The 22,749-nt window shown below is 37.0% G+C and overlaps 1 protein-coding gene across 3 annotated transcripts in view; it reads left to right on the forward strand.

Moving 5' to 3' along the window:
• The window catches only part of SMOC2 (SPARC related modular calcium binding 2), a 137,991-nt gene that overhangs the window by 89,558 nt on the left and 25,684 nt on the right, over positions 1-22,749 (forward strand). For all 3 annotated transcript variants that reach the window (XM_021544202.3, XM_021544203.3, XM_021544205.3), the window contains exons 8-9: positions 4,681-4,867; positions 11,906-11,988. In XM_021544202.3, the coding sequence (XP_021399877.1) occupies positions 4,681-4,867; positions 11,906-11,988 (270 nt within the window). The remainder of the gene's footprint in view (positions 1-4,680; positions 4,868-11,905; positions 11,989-22,749) is intronic.

Here is a 22,749-nt window from a genome sequence, read left to right on the forward strand (position 1 = left end):
CTGTGATAAGATACAGCATAAAAACGGCTTGAATTTCTGAAATAAGGAGCCTGTTACAAGATTATCAAGATGATTATCCTAACATACATAATATGGTGCTTGTTGTTTTAGACGTGCAACAGAAAAATGTACAGTTAAATAGATTATTCAGGATGATTTTTCCAGGAGAATCACTGTTATTCTCCTCTAGGACATTCTCTAGTAAACACTAATTAACATTTTAGGTAGCCCATCATAGATGAGTAAGTGGACTCTTTAATAAATAAACTTTTATAGTGTTACATCCTATTACTATTGAAATATTTTTTCTTAAGAATGAACTGAAATAATGTAAATTTTCTTAATTGACTGAAGTTTTCATTAAAAAAAAATCTTGTAAATGAACTTGATTTGTTGAAATCGAGAGTGCTTTCTTAAGGAGGACTGGCAAAAATTTGACCAAAGATTTTATACAAAACATGAAATTTCTCCAAGTTTGTCATTAGCTGAAGTGTGTTTCTTATTGACAGCATTTCAGCTGGTTGTTTGTAATGGACTGTAAAGGCATATTAAACCAGAACATGAAAAATTTATTTCGTAACTAATCTTTAAAATGAAGAGGGAAGAAATGGAATATCACTGTGACACAGGAAGTGTAACATGCACTACATCTAAGGCATTTTTTTAACTCACTCTTTGTCGTGAGCAAGAGTTTTACTTTGTCATTCAGAAATGGCCATTGGGTGGATGGTACAAAGGCTCTTGGTGTAAAAGGTGGACAAAAAGGTGTATTTTCTTATATGATTGAAATGTCTGCTTTGAATCAATAATGCTTATAAGTCTAAATTAAAATGTAGTTTGGGTAGGAAATGCAGAAAGTTTTATTAACCTGAAATAAATTACCCCAGCTAAGCTATAGCACTGGCTAATGTGGTAGACTATGCAAAAAGGATTTTTTTTAGCCATGTTTATATATTTTAGGCATTTTTATATTTTTTAATAAGATGCTTGGAAATTATCTTTTTTCTGGCAAGGTAAAATTGAAGGAATTAAGTAAAATAACAACAGTGTAAGAACATTCCTTTAAAAGAAGAAACTGGAGTGTCAGGGCTTTTCTGTTCCCAGAAGGAATGTTATTGTAGTAACACATTCCAGAGAAAGTTTGATGCATTTTAATGAGTAAGGTATTTATCCTACTTTTATTGTGGCATAGATCTTTTTCCATTCTGTTCACTTTATGAACTTCTGGCATCCATCTGTTATGGTTCCAGTTCATAGTTGTTGTCAGATTGTTTGGACAAACTGTCAGCGATTTTCTAAGTTAATGACATTTATCACTGGTTCTCCTGGGAAATGAACATTTGTTGACCATGACTCTTCTGACATTACAAAGGCAATTATTTTCAGTGGTATGGTAGCTCTTGTGATAAGAACTCTTAGCATCACAGGGCTACAGTTGCATCTTTCTACTACTCCTGTTGTAAATAATTGAAAGAAAAGTCTGACAGTGGATGAATGGCTCCCTCAGACAGGAAATCATACAAAGGATTAATGTTCTGGTTCTGGCAGGCAGGATTATAGATAAGCACTTGAGACCAGTTTTCCTTTAGGTAGGATCAATGCTCTAGTGGAGAAAACAAACAGAGAAGCACAAATAGCTGCATCAAAAGTGTACAAAACATTAGATTTCAGAAATTACTCTCTGGGGCAGATGGCCTGATAGCTGACCATGGGCCATTGTATAAGGGAGAAAAATTACCAGATATTCTGCACTTTTGTTCAATTAATTTAACGAACTCTGTTCAGCAGACTTGTTATAAGACTCAGTCATTTGGCTCACAGAGAATTAACAGATGTAGTGTTTATGCTATTCTTTTTTTGTTTTCTAATTTGTTAGAAATAATCTAGATTTTATCTGAAAACTAATTTAAGCTCAGTGATAAGTGTTCCTCTGCTTGTTAAAATTTCCCATCTGTACGAGAAAGATAAGAAATTGAAAATTTCAAGAAGGGGAAAGTCCTTTATCTTAAACCTTCCTTTGATTACTGTCTGTTCTGTTTCCAGTCTAACTTCTGATGTTAAGTTCAAGCAGTCTTCTGACTCTCCTGAAGCTGTAAGCCACATTTTCAGCCCTTCTGTGACATCTTCCCCGTAATTCTGCTTTTCTGTGTCACTGAGATTTAAAACCTGACATAAGGGAACAAAAGAATCAGAAGAAACATGACCTAGTGCAAAAGATAGAATTTCTGGCTTGAGCAACAGCTTGTAGAAAATCTTGCCTCAGCAAGTCAACCAGTAAAGACCAGTTATCTAAGTCTAATACTGTTGTCTAAACCACCTCAACAGAGGTGACTGCACTGGCCCATGAGGCAGCAGTACAGTCCTTCATGGGTTGTTTCAATCAGTTGAAACTAGAGCTTCACAGAAATTAGGGAGTGTAGCTTTTGACTACAGCTGAAAAAATTCATATCTGCTTCAGCACTGGGAATTTTCCATCACACCCGCTCTGTTCAGATATATTTTGTTTATCTAGATGGCCTGACTATGTGTCCTTTATACGCCAGTGTATTTTCTAAACAAAGCTGGGAGCATACAAACGTATTTTTCATACAAAGCTGGGTTTTGGGGAGATAAAAATACCTGCACATCTGCCATATTATATTGCTAGTTACAAGGACGTAAACCAAGAGAAAGTCACAGTAACTAATGGCATGGTTCCAAGGTTTATCAGTATGAAAGAGACATTAATTAAGTTTAAAAAGTAATTATTTCCTCTTTCCCATGGCAGCTGCTTCACCCCATGTGCTCTTTTTTGCTTGATTGTATACAAAACATAAAAAGTGAACAACAAAGTTAAGTGAGGTGTTTTCTAGAGTTGTAGCAGCTTGTTATTTGATATTCATTGTAATCCAGATTCACTGAGGGAAACATTTATTTTGGCTACTCTAAGATGATGTTGGTGACAGATTTCTACTTTGTCAAACTATAGTTATTTCTATGATGGTTTTAACACACAAATGATTATTATTTCCATTTTTAAAAGAGTGTTTCTGTCCCTACTGAAGTGATTCTCTAAGTACACTTTATTAGCTAAGCACTGGAAATTTGAGAGGTATTCAATCTCTCTTTATGTCAGTGGGTAGACCAAAACAAAAGTATGCACAATCATCAACTTAGCTAGATACCTTGTTCAAATACTGCATGAAACAAAAGAGGGGAAAAAAGTCAGCTAAAGACCTTCATCTGTGCCTTGTGTAATTAAGCTAGAAAGCGATATTGTCTTTTTAAAAACCTTTTACATGGACTGGAGAAAAGCACAGCTTTGTAAACCAGGCCATTGTATACATGGAATTACGTGTCATTTAAAGTATGAAGGTGTTTAGCTTCCTAGCATCTTTTCCCTTGCAACAAGTCTTACTGATTTTGGACATTTACAAGTGCAAAAATCTGTCAAGGAGCAGTATTATTCTGCGAGTTTCTATTGGTGCCTACAGTTTGCAAAGTATTTTCTGAACTTTGTGGATAAAAGAAAACAAGATTACCCTAGAGCTGAAATTTGTTAAAATGCACTAGAATATTCAGTCAGGATTCAACTTGTTCTTTGTGCGCTGAACTATTAAAAGTCAAAAAGTAAATCCTTTAACTGGTTTGAAAGAAGAGCAAATATTACCCACTTTTATTTTTTTAGTGTAACATTATAACGATGGTTCTTTGACTGAAGAAAGTCTGTTACTGATTGAAATTCTACTGGCTTGAAATTTTCCTGTTAGCAATCTGAATGTCTGTAGAGTGCTTAATACTCTTGCTTTTCAAATATTTAATATCTTTTTCTTAGTGGATAGTGTGGGAATTATTTAGAAATGTGTTTTTTAACAATCTAAATTTCACATGATAGGTGATTTTCAAGTCCCTGGAAAAATAATGGCTTGAATAAACAGTCTTTCTTATTTACGGTCTCTGAAGTTTCACATATACTGGTTTATTAGTGACCAAAAATCCTCAGCAGAGGTGTTATTTTTCTGATTGGTGTAAACTCTCAGGCCCTATGGTTTCTGCTCTTTTCCCCTTGCCTCAGCTTCATGTAAAGGCTGAGAATGTATAGATATGTAAGTTTTTCACACATTCAGAAAGATTTCAGAAATAGCAATTACATGACTTGAAAATGTATTCTTCTCATGGGTCTTTGCTCTCCAGAGCAAAAGATACATTGCCAACACCAGAAGCACTAGAAAAGAATGTAGAAGAATTCTCAGTGTTAAAAGGTTGTTTCAAACCTGAAAAGAATGAGCAGAATGTAAATATCCAAATGAATATCTAGATGAATAATTAATTTGAGGAATCCTAAGAAGTTGGATTTTTTACTATTACCTCTGAAAAGAATCCATACTTTAGGGACTGTGGAGTGCATGAGGATTTTTTTAAGGTCACAAAGTATATGCTTATCCATAGATTATATCAAGTATAGAAAAGGGGATGTTCAAAATGCTATTAGGACTATAAAATAAAGCAGCTGCATGAAAAGGAAACAAAAGTTTCTAATAATATATAGCCTAAACCAATGTAGCTGGTATTTGAGCTGTAGCAAGCCTTCACAAAGAAAGTCTTTACATGCAATCAAAAAAAGATGTAAAATCTGTTTGATAAGTCAGGTAGGCTCTTTTTATCTATCTTCTTCAGTACTTTTTCTTTTCCATCCAAAAGCATCATCATGTGATCAAGAACTTCAGTCAGCCCTGGAGGAAGCAAAGCAGCCCCAGAAAGACAATGTGTTCATACCAGAGTGTGCTCAGGGCGGCCTCTACAAACCAGTGCAGTGCCATCCTTCCACAGGCTACTGCTGGTGTGTTCTGGTGGATACAGGACGTCCCATCCCCGGTACATCAACCAGGTAAGGGAGTACACGTTCAGTTCTCAAAAGCTATGATTAGAATATGTCCTAGTGTCCATGGACTATCGTGTAGATTTCTATTGCTGGTGGAATTATGTCATATAGGGTTTTTCCACTATAAAGTGAAATATTTTGCAACATCACAAATTAGGGCCAGATGGCCATGGACCCTTTCACTTCAATGGCAGAGGCAGTTTGTAATCCTAGTCCTCTACCTTACTCCTTTTTTGTGCTGGGAATCCAAGGCTTGAAGAATATAATGAATAATCCCAGAGGAAGTCTCATGCTCCTTATCCTGAATATAAAAGCGGCAAGTGAGATGGTCTATGACACAAACCATGTCCAACCTCAGAAAAGCTTAGTTATTTTGTTATTTTTCCAGCAACCTCCTCAACTATTTCATATGATGGGCTTTGAATGGAGCAACTCCTCGAGAACCCCTAGCAAGGAAATATCATTTTAGTGTGTTATTAATAGAAGGTTGGAGTTCAGTCATCTCAGCTAAGCCGGATACATGGTAAATTATTGTAAACCACATAGCACAGATGTAGGCAAAGCACATATCAGGTTCCAAAGGATGTTATTTAGGTTGGTTATTGAGGTTTGGCCCTTGTAGGAATGCTATAGAAGCTCATATGGAGCTGGCAGGCAGTATATATATATCTTGATACAGTCATAACTCTTTTATAACTGAAGCAAAATCTTTTTTATCATTTGCATAAGATTTGTGAAGCTTGCTGTAAGAAAGCCACTTGCTGTAAAATAGTGTGTTCTTGGGGAGGATTTTTCATGTATTCTTCAAGTGCTGAGTTATTGCTAGCTGTTTATACCATAGTTAGACTATGCCAATTACAGTGCCATCTGAAGTGGACTTGATGATCTTAGAGGACTTTTACAACCTCAAGGTTTCTTTGATTTTATCACTTAAAATTGCTGTTGATCAACTGTTTCTGACAAGTTGAGATAAATTGTCAAAACATAATAGTCTAAATTTGATCCTAAAACTGTAGGATCACTATACATATTGTATGAGGATCTAAAGTTCTAGAGATTCTAGATACTCTCTTTTACACTCTTTCTCTGTTCTCCACTCCTAGGTTTGTTCACCGTTTCTTCTTTTTAGTGCTAATCCTTCTTTGAATTATTATCTTAAATAATTTTATTTCCTATCCCATAATTTGATTCCAAATCATCTTTTTGTGTTCATCAAGCAATGGACCTTCTGCTGTGGTTCTGTTTCTGCTGGGTTTCGGGTTTTGGTGCGGTCTTCTTTTTATGTTTGTTTTTGTTTTGGTTTGGGTTTTCTTCTTGTGGGTTTTTGGTTTGGGGTTTTTTTGGGGTCGGGTTTATGGTGTTGCTTCTTTTTATTTTTTCTCCTTTTTTGTTTTTGTTTTTTTTTGGGGGGTGTTTTAGTTCTTATTGATATAATTTTATTATAGTCACAGAATAGCTGAGATTGATAGGTACCTCTAGAGGTTTTCTGATCCAATCCCCCTACTCAAAGCAAGATCATCTAAAGTGGATTGCTGAGGACTATGTCCAGTTTATTCTGAGAATTGCTAAGAATGAGGAATCCATAGCCTCTCTAAGCAGCCCGTCTTAATGTTTGATCACCATCATAGTTAAAAAAAAGTTTTTTCTTACCTTTAAATGAATTTTTCAGTATTTTTTGTGCCCATTGCCTTTTATTCTGCCAATGGACATTTGCAAGATTATAACTTTCCTTTCATTATTTTCCTCTCTTTGGATACTTAGAGACAACATTAAGATCTCCTGTGAGCCTTCTCTTCTCCAGGGTGAACATTGTCAGCATTCTTTTCTTACTATATCAAATTCTCCAGTCCCCTAATCATATTCATGGTCTTTTGCTAGACTCAGTATGCCCATGTCCCTGTTGGTAGGGGAGCTCAGATCTGGGCATAATGCAGATAAATCTCATTCTCCCATTGTGAATGAGAGGTCAAGGATCTTCCCCCTTGACCTTAGAGCAGTACTTTTTCTAATGCAACCCTGAAGGCTATTGCCCTTCTTTACTGCCTTGTACTCAGCATCCATCAGAAATCCCAGGTTCTTGCTTCAAAGTTGTTTTCCAGATGGTTGGCCCCATACTGTACTGACGCAGGGAGTTAATTATGCCAGGGGCAAGAATTTGCAATTTTTTTTAACTTCATGAGGCTCCTGCCAGCCCATTTCTGCAGCCTGTTGAAGTTCCTCTAAATGGCAGCACAACCATCTTGTGTATCAGACACTTCCTCCCAATTTTGTATCCTCGGCAGTTGTTGTAAAGTTGTTCCATGTCGCAGTGTCCTGGTCATTAAGGAAGAGGTTAAACAATATTTTTTAACAATAAACAAGCTGGTGACTGGCTTCCAGCTGAAATGTTTCTGCTTATCCCAATTATTTGAAACTGGCTGTTCAGCCAGTTTTCAACACACCTCACTGCTCATTTATCTCGCAGATACTTAATCGGTTTCTCTATGAGAATGTGCTCAGAGTGTCAAAAGCCTAGCTAAAATTAAGATAATATCTGCCCATCTCACCTTATCCAATGAGCAAGTTACAGAATCACAGGAAGCTGCAGCACTGGCAAAGTATGATTTGCTCTTCATAATTCCATCCTGACTACTCTCAATCACCTTCTTTATATGTTTTGAAATAGCTTATAGGAGGATTTGCTTCATCACCTTCTCAGAAACTGAGGTAAGGCTTATTTGGCTCTTCCTTGCCCTTCTTGAATACATAAGTGACATTTTCTTTCTTCCAGTCCTCAGGACCCTTCCCCAGCCAGTACTTTTCAGATATAATAGAGTGGCCCACAAATCAGCCAGCTTCCTCAGCACTTTTGGGTGCATCCCACCAGGTCCCATGGAGTTATGTATGTCCAATTTGTTCAAACAATCCCCAAATTGATCCTTCATGACCCAGGATACGTCTTCTTTGCTCTAGACTTTACTGCTGCCCTCAAGAACCTGGAATTCCTTGGAGGCTAGTCTTGCAAGTAAAGACTGGGGAGGATGTGCCATTGAGTATTTCTGCTTTCTCTCTGTTCTTTGTCACAAGGTCTCTTATCCCACCCAGAAGGAGGCTCACACTTCCCTTGTCTTCTTTTTGCTGCTGATACACAAGTAGGAAGTTCTTCTTGTTGTCTTCATTTTCCTTACCAGATTCCTAACCCCATCCCTGTGCACTGGAACAGTGTCTGTTTATTCCTCCTGTATCAGCTTACCAATTGTATGCTTCTTTTTTAAATGGGAATTTTATTAGGTGTACTTTCTTCATCTATGCAGGCTTCCTGCCACATCCTGCACATCAGGATGAACTATTTGTGAAACTGGAGGTGATGATCCTTAAAAGTCAACCACTTTGCTTTCCTATGCAAATGTATAGTGTTCATGCAATATGTGCCATTTTGGCTCCTGCTGTCACAGGAGTTCTAGCCCTTCCCAAGCCTTTGATGAATCACCTATGGACCTAGACTCAGTCTCTGTCTCTTTTTTTCCCTGTTTGGTCTGCTGGGCTCTTGTTTTTGGCACCTACACAGTCACTCAGCTGTGGGAGAAGAGGCGACAGGAAGACCTTTCACTGTGCTGCATGTCTCAAGGTTGAAAAGCTGGAAAATTGGATTCAATCTTTCCATGCATATGGTTTAGACATAAAAGTACTCTGTCTGATGACTGATACTAAAAAGATCAGCTGCTATGTTCTTGACCATGTCTAATTTTTCAGCTGTGTTAGACTTAAGGTCAGTCCTTAGTGAAGCTCTGCGGAAGTAAAATTTAGTAATATCCCCAAAGAGCACATTTCTGAGCACAGATGGGTAAGGAGAGTACTCAGCTTTAGGAATTTCATACTAAATAAAAAATGACTGGTGTATTTAGGAATCTACAGTCTTGGTAAACAAGCAGGTAGGATTACTGCCTGGAGTTTAAGAGGAATGTCTAGACCTCATTTCTGAGAAATATTTAGATGGGCTAGAATCCCATTAATTATTTATTGATTTTATTTTTTTCTGTATTGATAAAACTAAACGTTTTTTTTCCTCAGGGAGAGGGAACTAAGTGGGGATCAGAATATAATGAGGAATATACACTTGTCTTTTTGTAATTCTTATAGAATGGAAAGTAGGAATATGTGAGTTCTTCCTAGATTAAAGAGCCAGGGGCTTGTGCAAAATTTGGTGTACTGTCTTTCAGTTTTCCACTGCAAAATACAAATTAAAGGACCTTAAAACTCTACCTCAGGAACTGATAACATTAGTACTCCTGGTAGGAAGATGGGTGCATAGCATACTGAAATCTCTGTTCTGCAAAAAAGGATCAAATTGCTAAGTGACAGCACTGAAATCTTAGACAGATCCAAGAAGCTATTTCCAGAACAGCTCAACATTCTGCTCGTTATTTGTTTTGAGTGTATTCATGAGGATGATATTTGTCATATTATAAAGTTCTGAACACCTCAATAAATGGTAGTCACATTAAATAAGACCATCAAAATGGAGGGAAGTTATTAACACTCATTTACCTTCTAATACATTGTCATTTGAAAAAAAGAAAATCATTTGTCAGTGAAGGTATTTCAGAAAAAAATACACTTGTTCTAGAGTTAAAATAAAGGTGTGTCAATGAAGAACCCCTCTAGGATATTTAAGACAGTAAATCAAAAGAAATAGGTAAAGTTGTGGAATAAATCTGGATTAAAAGGAGGTAATGCATTTAAAGGCTAAAAACAACCATTCCCACAAAAGTGTCAGTGTGGTCCTCACCAGTTGGCTCCCAACGCCTCTCGGAAATCACAGCATGACCCTCAGCTGTGTTCTCACATGTAAGCTTTTTGGCAACTAGGATCTCGTGCAGAGTAAACCCCAAACTTGCACAAGATCCTCTAAACTTAAAAAGAAACATAAATCATCTGTTTCATGAGTCTGCCCACACTGTAGAATCCCTGTGGAAGCCTCTATCCTCTATTGCTTTGTACACCTCAGTAAATCTCAGTGCTTCCCAGTAGACTGATAAGAGATATAAAGCAGTCTTCCTAAGCCCTTGCCAATTCTAGATATACATTTACTGCTAGGGATTCTTTCCCCTTTTAAATTCAAAAGAGTAACTTGGGATGTCTTTTAACTACACTGTTTTTAACCTGACAGTGCTCCATTCTGACATGCTATTCCATTCCCACTCTTTATCCATGAAAACTGAAGCAAGTCTGTTTTTCTTATCAGTTTTCACGATGGCTTTTCCTGTATAGTAAATTTTAAATTACTTGTTTTCTTTCTTTATTTGCTTTAAAGAGTTAAATGTATATTTTTCACATTGCAGCATTTTAACACCTATTGGGCTTTTATAGATTTAGTTTGTATGTGATAAACTATGTGTGTATTTAACAAAAATATCAGCCAAAAGGGTAGAAGAGTAGAGGCCAAAAAATGAAATGTGGGCACAGAGCAGCCACAGTAATGGTAGAGAAGGAGGGGAAGGCAGAGTCAGGTATCAGATTAATCAGGGGCCAGGCTGTTTGCCAGATACTGCATTAGTGAGTGCTGCTCAGAGACTTCCCTTTCACTGTTTTCCTGGCTGATTGAAGTGGTCATCCATCAAGTATCTGAATCCAACCCGTGTTATCAAAGCACCTTCTATTTCTGCCATTCTGTAGGGTAAAAAAGAGTCTATAGCTCTCCCATGTCCATAAAAATGATACTGTACCTTCTTGCACCAGCCAAAATTTGACGGGCCAGTAGTCAGTTTCATCAGATGGTATAAAAATAAATTAAGCACTTAAAGGAAAAAATAGTATTGCAGTTCTCTATGTTGCCTGATAATTAAAAGCAAAATATTTAGGCATTGTTTTTAGAAGCAGTCTGACCTGAATCAAGGCCATTGCCACCATTCAATGTTTTTAGAAATATTTTGTTCCAAAAAAAAAGGATTAGTATATTTTAATAAGATATGTAAATATGCCACACAGTAAATATGATTTTGGTGAAGTTGGAGTAGGAGAACTTCAGTTATATAAACTATGAAAGAATCTAGATTCAGTGAGCAGTATGTGCACACACATGTATATAGACCCAATTCATGTTAGTTTAACTGAGAGTTGAAACATTCTCTGAAGTGCTACCTGATGAGTTCTGCAACTTCAGTCTACTTTAGGACAATAAAGTAGAAATTTCTCAGAAAGGGACACCGTTGAGTTGAGTGAAAGATTACTATGCATTGATAGTGGGATAGAAAAAGAGGTGAGATTCATCAGCAGATGCTCCTGTGCCTCCTGGTCTTGCATAGAAGATATTGCTGGTGGTGTTGCATAAGTCACTGTTTGTTGGAAGTACAAATAGCACAGATTCTTGTTACCAGTTAGACTAACAAAGTGACTTTAAGTAAACTCGGCAAGCACAGAAAGGCCAGAATATTCCAGTAGCAGGTGGAGATTTGGCCTTCTTCACAGTTCACTTCAAGCAGGTCCAGCCCAATTACATCTCTTCTGGAAATCTTATCACTTTTTCACTCTTGTTCAAAACATTCATGGTTAACCCTTCTTACTTAAACTATTTTTTTTTCTTACAAGATACAGTAGCACACAAATTTAGAGCTGTAGTAGTACCCAAATACACTACCTGCCATGCTGTGATTTTGAAATTGTATCTCTGGTGTTTCCCAACATGAATACTGTCTGTGGTACTGTTTATGACTTTTTTGTTTTATAGGTGGGAGACAGCTTTGTTTTCTCTTGCTTCTGTGGGGTTTCTTTGGTATATTTTTCAAAATCTTTTTTGGTATTAATTTATAGCAATTCTTTAGTTTTTCTCCCTGTAAAGTGGGCTTTAGAAGAGAGAAATTTTTTTTTTAGTTTGGTATCAATTCCAGAAGAATGAAGATGGTTTCTTTGAGGTAAGTGAAAAATAGACAGATACATTTGGAATGCTCTCCAAATAAAAATGCAGGCTTATTCCCTAAATACAAGAAGGACTACAAAATTGGAAATTAATTAATTCTTAATCCAGTTAACCTGACTGGTTTTATTTTGTTCCTATTTGTTCTTTAGGTATGAACAACCTAAATGTGATAATGGTGCCAGAGCTCACCCTACAAAAACAAAGGATTTGTACAAAGGGCGCCAGCTTCAAGGTCAGTGAAACTGATAAATTTATGTATTCCATGCTTTGTTCATTCACTACAGTAAATTAGAAAGCAATTCCTTGCACTATATCAAAACAAGGTATCTTTTAGATACCACTATATTGATTTGCCACTGAAAGTCTTTGACTCTGGAACAGTGTAAGTCAATACAGGTCCTGGGATCTAGTCAGAGAAAGTAAGGCTCATTTTAGTCAGTAGTTTAATAGCCATCACATTTACTTACTGAAATTATTCTTTGCTGCTCTCATATCAGGGAAATCAGCAAATATATCCAGGATAGCTTAACCTATACTTCATAATCCTTTTTCTAGCAAAATACATGGGAAATTTGCCTCCATCTTCAAATAAGTCTAAATAATGTATCCACATTACTTTTTTTCAAGAGTATCTTGGTCAGTTTACCTCACAGTAATACATTTTGAAATTATTCTTTGTTGAAGGAAAAAGCAGTGTTTATTAGAGTTTGCATTTTTTTCACACTTTTTATAATCATGTGAGAGATCTTATCTATGGATACTTGAGCTACACAGAAGTCAGTGGACTTCCTTAATTTTTGATATGGTCTTTTAGGATGCTTAAATAACTTGAGGTGTAACAGGTTTAGTGATATTGCACATTATGATAGAATTACAAGTCACTATCAGCCATTGAATCAGAAAGAAGTAAATAATATGTGCAGATCTTTCATGTAATGAAAAATAATCTAGTTTGGTCACCCAAAGAAACATTCAGATGATTATCAGCCAATAAGTCTCAACTTATGACCATCAGCATTGAAATGCATATTGAGTGAACACACAATGCTCTATGACATGAAATAAATTTAATTACAAGGTATAATAAAAAAAAATACTAGATATAACTCTATGTTGTGTTCTATATAGAAGCTAATCAAAAGACCTAGTTGGAGATTCCCTGCTCATTGCAGTGGGGCTTGACAAGATGACCTTCAAGGGTCCCTTCCAACCCAAATTATTCTGTGCTATTTGCAACTCCATGGAAACCAGTGGAAAGTTAGCCATCTTCAACAAATTATTTCACACAACACTTGCATGGATACACACTTGGATGGTTACTTGATTTTATGGAGTTTTCTTTCTGAATGAAAAGAACTTGACTCAGAAGATATAGCAGAGCAGAAGTTGAAGAAACAAGTATTGAAGTTAAAGATACCACTTACTGGTCATTCCTACCTTTTGCTAAATATTTTGAAAAGCATTTGCTAGATGGAATCTAAGAGAGAGAATGGGCAGGTGAAGGTTTTTAAGATTGCATATATCTATTTTTTTGATCTAAACTGCTAGTTCTTTCACACAGTACAGTAATAAAGATTTATCCAAAATCAAGATACTTTTCCAGTGAAACTGTTAACAAGGATTTTCAGTGCTGCAAGCTCCTACTTGAAAAATTAATCTTCATTAAGTTAGGAAATGGTATATGGATTTTCCCTTTTTTTTTTACATTATGATATTTTGCATTATGTGAACTTTAGTCCAAAAATCTACTACAGCAATGCAAGCTATAATTATTATAATTTATTTGTATGACATATATTTGCTCTCTCTCAGGTTGTTTAATCTTTGACTTTCAAATGCCTGGTTTTATTTTAAAATAAGGCAAATACCAATATTTCTTAAATACTTATAGGTTAGCTAGAAGAATCTCCTATTCTGCAGCAGCATGGAATGAGTACATGTCTGTAGAAGTAATTGGGGGAAGAGGCTACTTCCCAGTTGCAGTTGTGTTAAGATTTTTTTTTTTTCATTCTCTCCCTGCAAGGCTAAATGCACAAGTGCATTTGGCAGTAAATGGCAAATTTATTTCATATTAGGAAAGCATTACATCAAGTGAAATGAATTGAATTTACTGTAGACAATTTTTTTAAAAAAGGAGGTTGAAAGCTGATCTTGTACAAGTATTTCTAGTTGCTAACAAGTAACACAAAGTTGTGTAAATAGCTAATATGAATCAACTTTTTAATAGCAATGAATCACTGTTATTCTTTTTTTCTATTGTAAGCATCCTTGCAAAGGCATGTTCGTATCTGTGTTGTCTAAATTTAAATATAGCATATAATTGCTGAGTGGTGCCAGGACTGAATAAAGAAAAAAACTAGGTTAATTGGAGTCTTACTTTTAAGGAATAATGCATTTCTGAAGGGATGGGTTTGCTTGATTTGTTGATTATAGCCACAAAAATGCAGTAGCCCTTGGTGAAACCACTCTGACTACCTGCTATGTAAAACCAGGAAGATCTTAAAATTAATTACTTTGCTGCTATGAATGATCTTAAATCCTCAAGTGGATTAAATTGGCTTGGTTCTGCAACTGCACTGGTTTATACCACCTGAAAATTTGAACTCATTATATGTTAAGCCAAATATTTTTTGCAATAATTTGTAAGTAAATCAAGATACAGTTTTGGCAAGCACTGATACCTTGTTAAGGCAAAATTGTGGCAGATAAGTGTCCTTTGGAGTTTACAGCAAAATTCCCACTAATTTAAACTTAGCTATGACTATGTCTTCACATCCTAAGGTAACCTAATATAAAGCATCTGAAGTTGAAGGCTAGTCTAATATTTGTAGGGATGTTCCAAGCCACCTGTATCTCTTAGTTTGGGCTGGAAGTTATATAATAATAATAATAATTCTTCCCATTACATTTCTAGTCCTTTTTAAAGCCAAAGCATTTTTCTGAGGTTACGTGTGGTTGTGATCCTTCTCAGAAACTGGTAATTCTGAGATAATGAAATTGAACTCAAAAAGGAGTATAGAGAATTTCACATACTATGGAAACAAAAGGGTTTTTTATTTTTCTCACAGTCAGAGTTTTCAAACATTTGTATTTTGACCTTTTGTTCTCTTCTGTGTTATACAGAAAATGGAAGCTCTCTGATGTAAAGCCTTGAATAGTTTTTTCCATACTTTGAATTACTGGTGTGTTAAAGAGGAATTCACTTTTCTCCATAAGCTGATCAAGAGCATTTAAAAGGGTTTAGCCTGAAGGCTAGTTAAGCTAAACATATAGTATGATGAAATGAGGTGTAGGTGCCCTTATAAGCTTCCTGTTCATAAAGGTAGTCTTGCCTTTGCTCTAAGCAACCTGGAAGAAAAGGAACTTGGTGTGTAAGAGAGCAAGACATGATAGCATACTGAGACAGTGCCAGACTTCTCAGATAATTTATCTCCTGGGTAAATCCTTTTCTTATTTAAGAAGTATGCATTGAAAGCAAGAAGTCTCTGTTAGCCTCTGCTGTGTGTGAGGGCTGGATAAACTTTGGATAGTACTTTATATGATCGAAGATTTTTGTATTCTTACCTGACTTGGGAATTTATCTTATTTTCCTGTAATATGATTTTCATTACCCGGACCTGAAATTTGAAAAGTAGATGGTAAAATTTTTAAAGTATTCAAGGGAACGTAATTTTGCTCACATAATATTTTTTAATTAGAAGTACCCTTATCTTTTGTGCAGAAAAAAAACCCCAAAACTAATAAATGAGTAAATGGCACATACGTTTTAGCAAGGGACACAATGTCAAGCTGGATTTTCAGACTTTACTCAATTGCTATGGTTTTTTCAATTTAAGTCAGACCACTAATTTTTTTAACATATTATTTTGTTTTTTTTTAAGTTTCTCCATTTCATTGACACAATGTGGAGTTTTTTGGAAGTTCCTACAGTTGTGATATTTTGTTTTATATAAAAGGATAATTTGAGAGGGGAAAGTATAGTTTGGAAATGACAGTGCCTTGAACAGCAATACAGTATAATGACTTGGGTCAATGTGCAGATGTAGTAAATCAATCTACTAGAAGTCTTGAAAGTCTCCCTTTTTATTGAAAGTCTCCCTATTTTATTTTCTCTAAAATAGCATAGCTCTTCACTGTTGATTATTTTGTTTTACTGAGATGCTAATCTCAGTTTGTCTTGCTGGAAGTAGAATGCATCCATTGCACTCAAGTTTCTGTAGGTTTTACTGGTGACGTAAGATCAGCATTTCACTCTTATTTCTGTCCTTACTGGCAATGCCTCACTTCAGTTTATTATCATTACAATTTTTGACTCTAGACCATTTCTCATAAAAAGATGAGTGTTTCAGGGTTTTGATAGCACTAAGTTAAGGAGCATCTGAAGGTTTTTATTGTCCAGGTTTTTATTGTCCACTAGTATATTTGGTGGTGCAAGAAGGATCCAAATTAGTTTTGCACAGCCTCTATGAGACAGATTTCAAATTCTCTTTGCCCCCTTTTCCTCACAACCCTTTCTGTGAGACAGATTTCAAATTCTCTGTGCCCCCTTTTCCTCACAACCCTTTTTCCCACAATCCAAATCCAAAATTCAGTGCTTTCCATCCAGAGCCTAAGCTCTGTTAGTCATGGTGGTGGTGCTCTGATTGTCTACAGTTTAAGTCAAACTTAGAACATTATGACTCAATTGAAATGTCTTGACAAAGGTCCCTTGTATAGCTAATCAACTTAATAAAAAAACCAAAATGAATCCCTTAAAACTCTTCCTTAAATATAAACTAGAGGTTGTTTTCTAATTCCATAGCCTACTACTGACTCAGCTCTTGTTTTGAACTATGGGTGTTCTTAAGCTAGTTTAACCTTGGCATTCAAGTAGTTAATATTTTCTCCTGAAAATCATACATGAGAGGAGTTTAACTCATCTGTTTATTTAATTTTTGTGTTACTTAAGAGAAACAAAAATATTCTAACTGCCCAATTTTCTTCCTATTGTAATGGCTTTATCGACTGTGTTTCTGATGGGATAATCCTGCACTGACCCTGAACAGTTTATGTTTTGTGGGGTGAAACTCATGATTTAAGGTACCGGGGAATTATGTGTGGATAAGTACAGTTTACTTTTGGTTGTTGGCAGTGTATCTTTTTCCAAAGTTAAAGGGAAATAGTCGGAAGCACTCAAACCACAATGATGCAACACCCAGAGCCAAACAGCCATCATATGAAGTGTCTCACTTCAAAGGCATCTGAAAAGAAAAGGAAAGTGATAGAGGCTTAACTGCTTTTCCTTTTGAGGTTCATTCTATCATGCAGTGATTCCACTTTTGACCATGACTGCATCAGATTTTATAAGGTGCCAGAGAATTTCTCAGCTGAAATACTGAGGTACCACCACTGCCCTACCTCATGTAGCTTAGTCTGTTTCCCCATAGTCCTTCATTTCCACCGTGTAGTCTGGTACAAACACCAAGTAGAAACTAATCTTACCTTATTTTGCATTCTTAAATATTTGAATGACTAAAGTTTTCTTTTTTTTAAAGGCATCAAATAAGGCATAATGGAAATTTTTAACACATGTCCTCTTTCCCATGAGCTTCAAATTGTTAGGTCAATTGCCATGTAACTGTGTCCACTGAACTGTGATTTAAAAGGATTATATTTTTATGATGTAACCAGATTTCTGGCTGCATGAGCTAATACTCAAAATACTCCTTTCTGCTATTGAATCTTAAAGCTCTGAGTAGTCATGCAAACACCTGAAGTTGCTAGGTGTTTTGAATGAGCCTGTAACTATTGCCCTGAGCTCTGTGCTTTTCTATTTACCAAGATGTATTTGGCAAAAAGGCTCTTTATGGAGCAGAACTACCTAAAAAAATGACTATGACCAGGAAATATTGGTTCAAATGTGGCGCGAACCTTCATGACAGTGATGGCAGAACTGAACAGATGTGTGGCGAGAAGATGGAGGGGACCTGCCTGGAGCATGGTGGGGTCTGCAGGGAAGACATGAGGCTCAGCAGTGAGGTACAACTCCCAGAGCTGGAAGTTCATGATTGATGCAGGGTGAAGCCCTGATAATCCAAAAGGAAATGGCTAATGACATTGTATGCCAGTTAGACACCCACAAGTCTGTGGGCCCAGATAGGGTGCAGCTGAGAGGAGTGAGAGAGCTAGCCAAAAGAGCTTCCCAAGTCACTTCCAGTCATTTACCAGCAGTCCTGGTTAACTAGAGAAGTCCCAGAATTATTAGAAGGTAGTGAGCAAAGGTAACACCCATCCACAAGAAGGGTTGAAAGGATGATCTGGGAAACTAAAGGCCTGTCATCCTGACCTTGGTAATGGGAAAAGTAATGGAAAATATCATCATGAGTGTCGTCATACAGCATGTGCAGGACAACCAGGGGATCAGGCCCAGCCAGTGGGGGTTTATGAAAGACAGGTCCTGCATGAGCACCTTAATCTTCTATGGAAGGAGACTTGCTTTAGAAGATAAGGGAAAAACTGTGGTTGTTGAATGGCTAGACTTCAGTAAAGGCTGTTACACCGTCTTCCACAACAATCTCCTGGAGAAATTGAGTCTTTTTTTGGCTTGAACAGAGGTACTTTTTACTGGGTTAAACACTGGCTGGATGGCTGGGCCAAGAAAATGGTAGAGAATGGAACTAAATCCAGTTGATGGCCAGTCACTACTGATATTCCCCACGATGCAGTATTGAGGTTGGTCTTGGTTTATATCTTTTATCAATTATTTGGATAAGGGGATTTAGTGCATCCTCAGTAAGTTTGCAGATAACACCAAATTAGATGGAAGTGTTTTTCTGCTGGAGGGTAGGAAAGCTCTGCGGAGAGATCTTGACAGGCTGGATCAGTGGGTGGAGGACAACCGCATGATGTTCAGTAAAGCAAAGTTCTGGGTACTGCACTTGTATTGCAACAACCCCATGCATCGATATAGGCTTGGGGAAAAGTGGCTTAAGACTGCTTAGCAGAAAGAGATTTGGGGTTGTTAGTTTACAGCTGGCCAGCTGTGTGCCTGGGTGGCCAAGAAGGCCAATGACATCTTCTCCTGTCTCAAGAATAGCATGTCCAGCAGGACTAGAGGAGTGATTTTCTCCCTGCACTCAGCACTGGTGACACCAGACCTCAATGCTCTATTCAGTACTGGGCCCCTCACAGCAAGGAAGACAGTGAGGTTTTGGAGGGTGTTCAGAGAAGGGCAGTGAAGCTGGTGAAGGGTCTGGAGCACAAGTCTTATGAGGAGCAGCTGAGGGAGCTGGGCGTGTTTAGCCTGGAGAACAGGAGGCTCAGGAGGGGAATCTCACTGCTCTCTAAAACTATCTGAAGGAGGTTTTAGCCATGGAGGGGCTAGTCTCTCGTCATGTCTCAAGTGAAAGGATGAGAGTACATGATCTTAAGTTGTGCCTTGGGAGGGTCAGGTTAGATATTAGAAAAAAATTTTCACTGAAACAGTTGTTAGGTATCGGAATAAATTGTCCAAGGATGTGATAAAGTCACTGTCTCTTAAAGTGTTCAAGGAGTGTCTGTATATGGCACTTGAGGTTTTGCTTCATGGGTGATTTAGGTTGGTGTTACGTTGATGGTTCTATTGGATAATTATAAAGATCTATTCCAACCTTGATGATTCTGTGCAGAGGTGTTCTGGAGGGCCATGCACACTCCTTGTCAGTCCCTTGGTGCTGGGGTAGGAAGGAGAATGGCAACTTCCCCTCCCAAAGCACTTGCTGTCTCTAGTGTGTGCAGCAGTGGCCTAGGGAGGGGGGAGGCAGCAATCCTCACCACTATATAGCTCTGTGGTTCAAGCAAGTGCTGGGGCCACTGCTATGGCTTCAGAGCAGCTGATCCTCCAAAGAGGACTCGGTGCCTTAAACCTACAATAGTTTACTTGTGCTTTTGGATTTAGTAACTTCAATATTATTACACCATTGTCTGGCTATATGAGCATATTTTAGTCTCCCAGTGGGAATTTTAGCTCCCGAGGGAGGAAGTCTTGCAAGTTATTTTTCAAGGCTCTGCAGACCACATTGATTTCCTATACACCCTCTTCTATTAATCTCCTCATCCTGATTTGATTTATAATTATTTGGCCACAGTTCTTCATACGGCTTTAATTTTGCCTCAATTTTTAATAGTTTCTTATTATAATGTATCTTCACACAAACTGCAGTAGAAATATTAATATTTGAAAAAAAATAATCTCAAGCACATAACCCAAGAACTACTTAATGTGCAAATTTGCCTATAAAAATTACAGTGAAAGCATTTGTGTTACTAGTAAAATGCCAGTGAAAGACACAACTGTTTCACAGCTAACAAAAGGAAAAAACTTGTTAATTAAAGGTGGTGCTACTGGCTCAGCAATAGCATTTCATTCATTGCTCTACTTCATATTAACCTATAATTTTATGTTTATTTAAAGGGGCTAAAAATAGAACTTATAAACACTGACTTCATTTGCTTCACAGCATTTGGCTATGTCAAAGAATATATATTCTGTTTCTCACCTCGCTTGTTGCTGTCCTCCTTTTCCAAACAAACCCATGTTAAAGGACAGCAGTCTTGCCTGCTGTTACTGTGAGCAATGGAACATCTCCAGGAGAACATGCCCAAAGGGAGAACGTTCTCCTGTATCTGGCTGGTTTCCCAGGAGGTTGTCTCACACCAGCTGTACAGTTACATTTAATCCCTAATATTATATTTACTCTCCTTCTATTTTTTTTTTATAATAGTAAAGAGGCAAAGAAGGAAATAAATTTATGTGAAATGTTTCAATGCAGAGATTAGCTTAATCAAGAAATCCAAAAGAAACTGCAAAACAGTACATTTTAAACATCTTTGTTTCTTTTAACAAGGTCTCTGCAGAAAATACATGTGAGTATTAAGAAAAATCAAGATACTTGCCCTCTTTTAAAGACAGTCTAAAGTTTACAGTGAAAATGCCACACACAGACCCTTTTAAAACAGCTCCAAGTACATTACTGTGGGATACTGAGGTAGTGTCTATGCCCAGTATAAAATCCTACAATGAGCAGAGTGAAACTTTGATCACACTGGAACCTAAAAGGAATTAAATAATTTGCCTCATTCAACAAACTTCGATGCTGTATTCTTAAAACTAAAAACTTCAATAAATGCTTTTAAAAAATCTTGAAATAATCTCTGTTATAGTGAAGGCATAGGAGAGGTATCTCATAATAATGCGGGGCAACTGAATTGTAGCTCTTGTGTCAGCAGTAGAAAAAACCCAAACACCAGCAGGAAGGTTGATATAGAATAGCCTCAGTGTTTTCTGCCAGAATGCCTGCAGTCATTATCATCTTGCAATCTGAAAGCTGTCAAGAAAAGCTCATATTAACTGAATGGAAAAGGTGAAAACATTTTAGTGTGCCAGGGCTGTAATCATAATGAAAAATGACACCTGAATCTTATCATGACAGTGAGTGGGAGTCATATAATAAGACACTATTTCCTCAAAGGCACATGGCATGGGGCTTCTCCTTTATAATCTGATAGAGTAAATTGCATAAAAAACATGCCATGGATTTGTAACATTGTTCCTTTCAAAATGGATCTCTTGTTTTGTTGTGTTTTCATACTTGGATACAAGTTCTCCTTGATTATGTGGCAGAAACAGCTCTCATGTTTAATCTCTGGACAGGGAAAAATAAATATTTTAATTTCAGATTGAATGTATATCTGGAGCTATATTTTCAAGAGGGAACAGTAATGGTTAGACATTTATTCTTTTTGTTTAATCACTTGGAGAAATGTTCCAGTTTTCAAATAAAATGAGCACGTCACAACTGTGAATTCAGTGGGATTTTCAATTCCCAGCAATTATGAAAATATCCTGTACTTACAATAAATCACCCTAGAAATTTTGTGTTTTTCATAAAACAGTGACTTTTTGAAATGCAGACTTACGAGGCTAGGGCTTGTGAAAAATTAAGCCAGCACAAGCCCTCCTACTTACTAACATTTTGAATAACTTAATGTGCAATACAGTAATAACATCAGTCATTACACAGCTGAATAATGACTGAAAGTGTCAAGCAGTAAGCCTAATTTACTTGTCAAGGAAAATGAACAAGATTTAGTCAAAATTGTTGACACTGATCTCACATCATTTAATATATTTTTCTGAAGAAATATTTTTGTTTTAGCCTCCAAATGGCTTTTTTTGTGTAAAATTTCCTCCTCAAGGACTTTCAGTTGTGGATGCCTAGAGGTTAATTCAAACAAGGAATAACATCACATATTTAAAAACACTGAGATAGTCTCATATGCACTACCATGCAGTATACTTAGCCTGCCACAAAAAAGAATTACTCTGTTTACTTCTTTTGAGAAAAAGGCTGTCTCTGATAATCAGAGTCCATTCAATGCTCATGTTATAGCTTATCTGAGACCAGTGGAACTGATCCCCAGTAGAAGAGTGTTGCACATCTCACTGAGGTTGACTTTATGTTACAAAGTAAAATATCATTATTGAACATAGTTTCTCACTGAGACTCAAAGGTAATGCCAGGTTTTGTCCCTCTAATCACAGTGGATCAAAGACATGATTAATTTCCCATGCTTTGTCTTGGTAAGGAAGTGCTGTAACCTTGGTGCAGCCACAGATAGAGGATGTAATTCCTGTTGTTGTATGGAGAACCTGCAACCAGAGATGAGCTTGGAAAGACTCCGCGCTTAATATTGTTAATTGTTTGCATCACAGCAGTTTATAGCTGTATAGTCTGGGATACCAGTGTTCTGGGCACTGCACAAATACACAGTAACAAGATGATGCCTGGAAAATTCACAGTTGAGCTGATTGCAAAGCCACTCGGACAATGGGTGGACAGATGCCATCAGCTGGAGAGGCAGTGAAAGTTCCTGCCAATTCCTCAAAGTGCTTCAGTCTGCCAGCATGTGTCACCTTCATTTCACACTGGCTGAGCTTAAGCCAGCTGGCTTTACTCCAGATCCTTCTTCGCAT

This window comes from Lonchura striata, chromosome 3 (assembly GCF_046129695.1).
Source record: "Lonchura striata isolate bLonStr1 chromosome 3, bLonStr1.mat, whole genome shotgun sequence".
Classification (NCBI taxonomy): Eukaryota; Metazoa; Chordata; class Aves; order Passeriformes; family Estrildidae; genus Lonchura; species Lonchura striata.